Source organism: Dicentrarchus labrax, unplaced genomic scaffold (genome assembly GCF_905237075.1).
Source record: "Dicentrarchus labrax unplaced genomic scaffold, dlabrax2021, whole genome shotgun sequence".
NCBI classification, from domain to species: domain Eukaryota; kingdom Metazoa; phylum Chordata; class Actinopteri; family Moronidae; genus Dicentrarchus; species Dicentrarchus labrax.
The window spans coordinates 19,919,783-19,929,659 of record NW_026136711.1 but is presented as its reverse complement, the minus strand read 5'-3'; the positions used below and the strand labels follow the sequence as shown (position 1 = coordinate 19,929,659).

The 9,877-nt window shown below is 39.2% G+C and overlaps 1 protein-coding gene across 1 annotated transcript; it reads left to right on the top strand.

Annotated features, from left to right (window-relative positions):
• The first annotated feature begins 103 nt into the window (after positions 1–103).
• strip1 (striatin interacting protein 1) lies at positions 104–9,645 on the top strand. The gene is made up of 20 exons (XM_051414610.1): positions 104–258; positions 1,612–1,681; positions 1,762–1,836; positions 1,954–2,088; positions 2,215–2,335; positions 2,451–2,626; positions 2,717–2,844; positions 2,980–3,162; positions 3,802–4,022; positions 4,208–4,273; positions 4,375–4,438; positions 4,543–4,614; positions 4,970–5,044; positions 5,572–5,669; positions 6,505–6,631; positions 6,801–6,901; positions 7,066–7,132; positions 7,245–7,349; positions 7,446–7,650; positions 8,221–9,645. The coding sequence occupies exons 1-20, from the start codon at positions 148–150 to the stop codon at positions 8,466–8,468; spliced, it is 2,448 nt and encodes an 815-aa protein (XP_051270570.1). The 5' UTR covers positions 104–147; the 3' UTR covers positions 8,469–9,645.
• Positions 9,646–9,877: the final 232 nt, after the last annotated feature.

The window sequence follows — 9,877 nt, the reverse complement described above, 5'->3', positions numbered from 1 at the left end:
AGGGCATAGATCATGTTGTCCACATTTTTAAAGCAGTAGTTAAATAAAGAAACATGAATATTGACAGCTGTCAGTGGGACGGCCAGATGAGTCACACTCTCGTCGATCAACTCTCGTCTCGCGAGAATACACTGCGCCCAAAGAATTATGGACGTCGGTGGGAACGGTGGTGGGCTTCCTGTAAACAATAAACAGAGAGCTATGCTACCTAATAAAAGCAGGGGCGAATTCACCCGCAACCCAAGAAAAGATTCAGAGGTACGTGAAAAGAAGTTTGAGATTAATTTTCCTTGTGAACTTTAATAAAGAGACGAGGCCTTTTCTGCTGTAACAACGTGAGCTAGCTCTGTCAGGCTAGTGTAGCTTTACTACTATCTCTAACTCTTCGACGCAAGCTCGCAACCGCAGCTGAGGTTCTTAAGATTGTTGAAATAATGAACCTGTGATTGTGCAGTGTGTCATTTGTAGTCCAGTGTTACTTTATGTAGTGTTTGAGCAGCGGTGTAGACTAACAGGGGCTAGCTGTCTGGTGTTAGCTAGTCACAGGCCAGACTGAACTGTCTGTCAGGACTCCAGTGGCGACCTGTTGAAAACTAAATCTTCCAGGTCCTGTTTGCAAACAGGCTTCTTCTTTCTAATCCATTGCTCTGGTGTGTTTATGTAGTTTCAATACACATGTGTTGACCATGGATCCTGCAGAGAAAGCAAAGAGAGTCACTGCTTTCTAGCATGACATTGGGAGATTTCTGGTGAATTTCATTTGCAGAATTCAGGTTTTTTTTTTTACCCAGTGAATGGGGAGATTTCACCTCTTGTAATCTTTTGAATAGAGATTATAACTCCAGTTATAACCATAATAGCGCTAAATGTGATTCAAATGAGTTTCTGATCAACAATCTGTTCCTTCTCACAGTGTTGAACTTTACAAAGTCCAAGTAGAAACACTTTAATGTAAAATACACTGCTTTACAAGTAAAAGTTAATCATTCTGATCCACTTGCATGTATAAGTGGTGGCGTAGTGAATTGGGCACATTTGACAGATGTATTATTATGTAAATAGACAGTTATGTGCCACATGCTCTAACACCAAAATCATTTTCTGGGATCCTCAGCAGTTCACTCTCATACAGTCAATCTTTCCGATGTTTTGTATTTATGCTTTTTAATGCTGTACATCTTTATTATGTTTGGCACAAACTTGGACCACAATTTGACCAGTTTAAAGTTCAGTCCACATCAGATCAGACCCAGATCCAGATCTAACACATACACATTTGTTTTTATTGATCCAGTTCTTGAGACTCTGAAACATTCAAAAAATACATTTTCAAAACACAAACACAAAGCAAATTAATTTCCTGGTTATTTAGGATAATACATAGACCTTATAAAAAGAGTTTTCATAGGGAATTATATTTACATTGATCAGCAAAGTCTGTATATTAGTCTCATTAATCATTAACCACAAGGGGCAAGTTTTTTGTGTGTGTGTGTGTGTGTGTGTGTGATTTGAGTGAACTCCCCCTTTAAGCTTGTAGTTGATTGATTATTATCACTCTAAAGTAATAACAAATCATAAGGGAATAACATGTGTTTTGTTTGTGTGCAGGGGCTGTCTGAGTCTCCAGACCTCGAGTTTGAATATGCTGATACAGACAAGTGGGCTGCAGAGCTGTCAGGTGTGTGTCTCATTATATCATCATGGAAATTGAGATATTTAGATAGATTGATATTTATATGTTATTTATGTATGTTTCAGAGCTGTACAGTTACACTGAAGGACCAGAGTTTGCTCTCAACAGGAAGTGCTTTGAGGTGGAATTCAGAACACATGGTATGTAGTTAAACCTTCATATACTCAAATCTTAATTAATTCATCGTAAACAATGTATTACATCTAAGATTAAGACGGTTTCTTAAATTTATTACATCCTCCTCTTCTGTGTCTTAGTTTCTGATAAGAAGTGGACAGAGCTTGATGCAGCTCAACACAGAGCTCACGCCATGCGCCTGTTGGATGGCCTGGAGGTGATTGCCCGGGAGAAGAGGCTGAAGGTTGCCAGGGCTATTCTCTACATGGCTCAGGGTCAGTCCCCATCTCTAAAAAGGGTTTTAGCATGAAGTGATGAACAAGAACGACAGAATGAACGATCAAGCAGGCTATTTTTGTTTCTCTCTATATTTCACCGTGGTACATTTTGTTTCTCTTTAGGAACGTTTGCAGAGTGCAGCTCTGAGGCTGAGGTGCAGCATTGGATGAGATACAACATCTTTCTGCTGCTGGATGTGGGGACCTTCTCTGCTCTGGTGGAGCTGCTCAACATGGAGATTGAGTATGTTCTCCATCACTTTTCTAGCCATGCAGAAGCCAGCCTAAATCGCTTATGCCTGGTTTTTGCTACAAGATGTCATTCTGAGCCTTTATAACGTTTATATTCTCCCTTACAGTAACAGCGCTGCCTGTAGTAGTGCTGTCAGAAAACCAGCCATCTCCCTTGCCGACAGCACGGATCTCAGAGTGCTGCTTAACATAATGTACCTGATGGTGGAAACGATACAACAGGATGACCCAGCTGACAAGCCTGAATGGAAAATCATCAGGGAAACCTTCAGAGCAGAACTAGGTAAGTTTCACCAGTGTGAAAAAAGCTTCAGTTGTGTCATGCGTCTCGACAAAAACTTATAATGTATATAACTTCCACTCTTTAATGCAGGATCTCCTATGTTCAACAACGAACCCATTTCTGTCATGCTCTTCGGTATGGTTACCAAGTTCTGCAGTGGTCATGCCCCTCACTTCCCAATGAAGAAGGTGTTATTGCTATTGTGGAAGAGTGTACTGGTGAGAGACAGAAACATCTGCCATCCATGACCGTTAACTCTAATTCTGCTCATGTTAAATGCTCCCACATGAACTTACAACAAAAAAAATAACATCTGAAGTTAAGAGACATTAAAATCCTGTCTTCTGTTTCAGTTTACACTCGGAGGGTTTGAGCAGCTGCAAAGCATAAAGGTTCATAAGCGTGTGGAACTGGGTCTCCCCCCTCTACCGGAGGACAGCATTCGAGTCATTCGCAGTATGAGGGCCGCTTCTCCTCCTGCGTCTGCATCCGACCTCATAGAGCAGCAACAAAAACGGGCCCGCCGTGAACACAAGGTACACATTACTGCTGCTCCCTGTTCTCAAAGAAACTGATTGGAGGTTAAAACTAGTTACAAGTGTATCACTGCATTGATTATCTGCCAGTGATGACATTTCATTGAGTGCCAGATATCATTAATAACCCAGTTAGGATAATACTAATTTAAATGGCATGTGAACAGCAGCAACCGTAATACAATAACTAAAACATGGAGCATAGATTTTTTGTCAAAGTATTTAAGGGTATTTTGGACACACACATATATATATATATATATATATATATATATATACCTTAATTGAACTGTGACTATCAGGGTATTTACACCAGATTTTAAGTCTTATTTTGCATTTGTGCTGTTGTCAGGTTCTTGCAATGCTAAAATGCTCATATGAAATAACACCCTCCTAAAACTTCTACATTTAGTATCTGAGAAAACCGATTACATTTAGACATGATTTTAATTGCTGATAATAATGCGTTCATCATACACATCTTGCCCGATGTTACTGTTTTTTAGGGGAATGACTTGTCTTATTGGTTCATTTAGGCCTTGATACACTGTGGCAATATGTCTTATCTGTCTCCCCTTCACAGCTGAGCTTCATCACAATGTGTCAGTGTCTTAACTGTTTCCTTGTTTTCTCACGCAGGCATTGATAAAACAGGACAACCTTGACGCCTTCAATGAAAAGGATCCCTACAAGGCCGATGACTCTCGTGAGGATGAAGATGACAACGATGACAATGACAACTCTATAGAGGCAGAGACATTCCCTCTAGAGAGGGACGAGGTAATGCCTCCACCTATTCCTCACCCTCCGTCAGAGAGAGTGTCCTTCCCCAAAGGACTGCCGTGGGCTCCTAAAGTCAGGTACTGCTCAGTCTGATAACAATACCAAATGTGTTGACATTTAGGTTGTGCTAACACTGTAACAATATAACTGTTATGTACCTGTAATGAAATTTCAGTAAAGCTGATTGGTTGATTCCTTCCTCGTGTGTGTATGAATGTTATCAGATTAAGGTGTGTTGAAATGATTGTTTTTGTTCCAACAGGGAAAAGGACATTGAAAATTTCCTGGAATCAAGTAGAAGTAAATTTATTGGTTACACACTTGGGAAGTAAGTCTTCTCCTCGTTGGCTTCAAACAAAAAGTAACTCGAGACTATTCTACGCTGAAATAATGCTTTAACGCATGGTTATTCTTGTGCATGTCTTGCAGTGATACAGACACAGTTGTTGGTTTGCCCAGGCCAATTCATGAGAGCATAAAGACGTTAAAGCAGGTATCACATTGCCATTTACTTCATGTTTTGTTAAATCTATTCTAAAGCTATTAAGATATTAAGGAATTGAAAAAAAATATATGCTTTTTTAACTTTTTTTCCAGCACAAGTACGTCTCCATTGCTGAGATACAGATTTCAAAGGAGGAGGAGTTTCAGAAAACCCCTCTGTCTGGGGTAAGTGGAAACAAAAATCATTAACATCAATAATTCACATCTATAACTTGTTGTTGTTATTATATCCTGGAGGGACAAGACTGCTGCTTAATTTGTTTGCTCCTTCCGGTACACAGACTATAGCTGGCCAAGTTACAAAGAATAAATGTTACATCCTTGCTAAGTTTTGAACTAAGCACACTACTACTACTCATGCCCTCCCACATCTTGGCACTATGCGGTTTTTATCATCCCACATGTTTCTAAATAAGTCCTACGATGCACTGACTTTAAGTCTTTACTCCTTACCTGGCAGAAGAGACCAAACTGTTTTGCGGTATTATGATAATGTCTCTCTTTTTCTCCTCTTTGTCAGGGTGAGGAGGAGGTGGATATGTCCTCCACTGAGCTGCTCTATCAGGGAATTCTCCCCAGTTTACCTCAGTACATGGTAAGTGATAGCTCCAAGCACAGTTTACACTTTGGTACTACAGACACTGTTTATTATTTACTCTTTCATGTGGTTTATATGGCTAAATGTTTCTGTGTGTTGATTTTAGCATAAAAGTAACCATACATAACTATACAGTGTATTGTACAGTTTTATATTGGGGCATATCCTGTAATCATCCTGCATTGAAAAGATTGGGTTATAGAATACTTCAGTGTGTTTCAGTTCCTTGAATTTAGGTAAATTAAGTACCATTTGTGGCATAGGCATTAGTGTGTTTGGCCCTTCAGTCTCACAAGTTAAATTTCCACAGAAGCAGCAGAAATGAGAGACCTAACGCAAATAGGATAACTGGTGCATTAGATTCACAGCCCCTACACAATATCATTACTTTATCTGTGTTAATAATCACAGTTGTTTTACAGCACAAATATAATATAGCTAATGTAGCCCTGCAGAAGCAGACATGAGCTTCCATGTCCGATTGTTTTGTAACTGACTTCATGGTTTGTCTTTCTGAATGTCAGATCGCTCTGCTGAAGATCTTGCTCGCAGCAGCTCCGACTTCCAAAGCCAAGACGGACTCCATCAACATCCTGGCAGACGTGCTGCCGGAGGAGATGCCGTAAGTGATGAAGTGCCTCTAAAAGGGTTTACCAGCTGTGCCAGTTCCTTCTCCAGTGCAGCATTATGTTCTGAACAAGGAAAATATCCTAAGTTTAGTAACAATTCTACTATTAGATTATACCTGAAGCAGGAAAGAATTACTGGAATCGGCTCTACTTTTAAATGTAGTTACACAGTTAGTGTTACTGGAGTTTGCGTCAAACAAGATTGTTTTTAAAGAGTTCTGGTTACTTAATTTTTGCTTCCCCTTCAAGAAACAGCAGCAGGAGTGATACTATGAGGACATTTTCACAGTACGGACACGTAACCACATCAAGGAAATTTATTTATCATTATATAACACAAGGCTGTGAAACAAAATGAAAGTTTGTAGTTTCCTCCTTCATTACTCAGTATTGTGATGAGTAATGTGAGTTTGTATATTTTTATAGTATTGTCACCATATAAACTGTGGAGACCCCAGCAAAAATAGTGACTTATACAGGAGTTAATGGGGATCTTAATAAACAAACAAACAAGCTACACACATAAAAAAATAATTAAATTCAGTTTGAGCCTCATCAATGTCAGATCATCAAGGAGAAATGTAAGATTATATCGCCAAACGTCTGGTTAGCAGGCTTGAAAATATTTAACTAATAACTAAATATGATAGAACAGGAATAGAAATGAAAGGTTGACTGACCTGAATAAACTCTGTAGGTTTTGCTCTGAGGATCACAGGGAGACTTAAACATACTGGGTCAGAATTGGTCAGTATGTACACAAAATGTTCACAAAAGTTCCTCTCAGGTGCTTTAAAAAGGTGATTGATCTGTTACGTCTGACTGCAGGACCACAGTGCTGCAGAGCATGAAACTTGGAGTTGATGTGAATCGACACAAAGAGATCATCGTGAAGGCTATCTCTGCCATCCTGCTGCTGCTTCTGAAACACTTCAAACTTAATCACATCTACCAGGTACGGATGTCACACACTTGTTTTGTCACAATTCAGACTTTTGTGGTAACTGTATCAGATATTTCCATAAATATTTGAAAAGATTAAAGAAACTTTTAATCTCAATCTTGTTTTTATTTAATATAATTATACTTTTATAAGGAAATGTCTTTGTTTACTTATCTCATAGTTTGAGTACATGGCTCAACACCTGGTGTTTGCCAACTGCATCCCCCTCATTCTGAAGTTCTTCAACCAGAACATCATGTCTTACATCACAGCTAAAAACAGGTACTTTCAATGCTTCTTTAAAGGATCAGTGTGTTGGATTTAGTGGCATCTAGCGGTGAAGTTGCAGATCTGACTGAATACAGCTAATTTTTTTAACCATTTACAATAAATGTCAGTGAACTGTTGCCATAATTTCACCGCTCTTCATTTTCTTTCCCTAATAGTATTTCAGTACTTGACTTCCCTTATTGTGTGGTGCATGAGCTCCCGGAGTTAACTGCAGAGAGTTTGGTGAGTTTTTTTGTTGATTTCTAACTGTGTTTTGAGTGTTTCTTTGACTTCTGGTGTCACATTTGAAGTCATTTTAAACCTGAATGTATATATATATTTTTTTTTCTTACAGGAAGCGGGAGACAACAATCAGTTTTGCTGGAGGAATCTGTTTTCCTGTATTAACTTGCTGAGGATCCTCAACAAACTGACCAAGTGGAAGCACTCCAGAACAATGGTGAGAGCTCAGCAAATAGCATTCAGGTCATATCGTCTTATCATAAACTAAAAATATAATCTTTTATATATATATATATAATGTTCTCCCTCCCAGATGCTGGTGGTGTTTAAGTCCGCTCCCATCCTGAAGAGGGCGCTGAAAGTCAAGCAGGCCATGATGCAGCTGTATGTCCTCAAGCTGCTCAAAGTGCAGACCAAATACCTGGGACGCCAGTGGAGGAAGAGCAACATGAAGACCATGTCGGCCATTTACCAGAAGGTCCGACATCGTCTCAACGACGACTGGGCGTACGGGAACGGTGAGTGGAAACACGAAGAATACATCGTAAATTCAGTGATGATAGGAGGTTTGGCCTGGAGAAAGAAGGAGGATTATATAAAAGCTGTAATAAATATTATGTGTATATTATTGATTTGAGGTACATTTCCAGTCTTTTGCAGAAAAGTGTATTTGGTCTTTATTAGAAATGAGACAATTAGTAGAAAAATTAATTAATCGACTGACAGAAAATTAATTGGCAACTATTCTGGCAATCAAATAATGTTTAATGCATTATTTCTGCTTCTATACTGGGAATATTTTTTTGTTTTCTTAGTCTTTTATGAATGAATGTTTTTGGGCTTCGGTCAGAGAAAACAAGCTGTTTATTTTATCTTGGGTTGAGGAAATTACGATGGTATTTTGCCATCATTTTCTATCATTTATAGACCATTAGTTAGATTAATGAGATCAATAAGTATTAGAAATAATCCTTAGTTGCAGCCCTGGTCCAAAACAAGTTCAGAATTGTTAGGACAAACTCTGAGTTGTATTTCCGCTCAGACCAAAGTGGACTAAATATGAACTTCTGTTTGTCTTCCTGGAGCAGATCTGGATGCTCGTCCCTGGGACTTCCAGGCCGAGGAGTGTGCTCTGCGGGCCAACATCGAACGCTTCAACAGCCGCCGCTACGACAAGAGCCACAGCAACCCGGACTTCCTGCCTGTGGACAACTGCCTGCAGAGCGTTCTGGGACAGCGGGTGGACCTGCCCGAGGACTTCCAAATGAACTACGACCTGTGGCTGGAGCGGGAGGTCTTCTCCAAACCTATTTCCTGGGAGGAACTGCTACAGTGAGACTCAACAACACCGTCAACATCCTCACACAAGAAATAAAACCGTTTCAATCAGGAGTTCTGACAAACCACCAACAGTGCTCTCACTGATCGATCTCAGATCACAGCATTATGTTACATGTTCTGTACAGACTGAAGGTGACGGACGGACTTTCATTCTCAAAAGTCACCCAGGTGTAAACTTCGAATCATCGCACCAATCGAATGCTTTGCGTGATGAACTATCGAGACTCTTTCCCACACTAACGTCACCCACAGTTTTTTTAATAAAATAGCTGAAAATGAATCCAGTGCTAAGTCTTGCTCCATATATGGACCCAGCCCCTACCTTACATATACAGGTGTTTGCTTTGTGTGCCTCTTACCTGCTACAAAAGGTCAGTAAGTTTGACCTCGAAGCACTACATGACAGTACGTTCACTCGTAATTTTAAAGACATTTACTTGGAATCATTTATTTTTTATTTTTTTGCATTAACTGTTAAGACTCAAACAGAAGTGTGTGCACTTTGTTGAGGCAGGGCTCAGCACATTTAAGATGTTAATAAATCTACATTTTCCTGATGCATCTCATGAGTTTACCTTCTTCAGAGAGGTGAAAAGGAATATTTATGTACAAATACAAACATGTTACTAATAGCTATTTCCTGACAGGGATACACTTCTTGTTTACCTGACTCACCCTTCGTTGTTCTGCTGCATTTGCATATGATTTGACTTTTATTTTGAATTTCTTGCCTGAGTGCTGCCTACGCACCTTTGCTCTGGGACCATGGAGGCGACCGTTTAGACCTTACCTGACCACCAGGCTGAATGGACAAGACAACACAACCTTGTTTTGTTTTTTTAACTTCATTAGTATCTTCATTTGCTTTGTTGTGTGGAAAAAATGGTTTCACATGTTCACATGATATGACTGTGTGAAAGAAATATTTCTGGTTTTTAGAGCTGCGGTTTCTGAGCTTCACTCATCAAGCTGTTTAAAACTGAATGGGATAAATCAATTTAATTGCCAGTGAAAGAACCATTTTCCTCTTGTCTTTTTTCTACTTTTCAGCTTTGTTTTATTATAAAGGTTAAGGAAATGAGAATACATGTAAATTGTGAAACTTATTTATCATGGCTTTGTCTTTGTTTTACATTGACTCAAATACTGTAATAAAATGATACTGTCATTCATGTTGCATTCGTTTATTTCATAGTGGAGAGAATGGAGAGAGGGGGGCCTCAACCTTTGAAGTATGCTCATATAACATTAAACACGTATTGGAAACAGGATTGGGAACAGTATTTCCCCTCTTTGTTTTACGGCCAGAGACGATATAAAAAAGAGATGAGATATTTTAACTGGTTACTGAAGATAATGCGCCTGAAACAAGAAAAGTTGACAATTAACACTGAGAAATCAACA

What these genes read in the sequence shown, in the direction of transcription:
- strip1 (XM_051414610.1), top strand. Translation starts at nt 148, where the DNA reads ATGGACGTCGGTGGGAACGGTGGTGGGCTTCCTGTAAACAATAAACAG. An exon ending in GTGCTGCCGGAGGAGATGCC is followed by an intron (nt 5,670 to 6,504) that starts GTAAGTGATGAA and finishes GTCTGACTGCAG; the next exon opens with GACCACAGTGCTGCAGAGCA. An exon ending in GGAAGCACTCCAGAACAATG is followed by an intron (nt 7,350 to 7,445) that starts GTGAGAGCTCAG and finishes TCTCCCTCCCAG; the next exon opens with ATGCTGGTGGTGTTTAAGTC.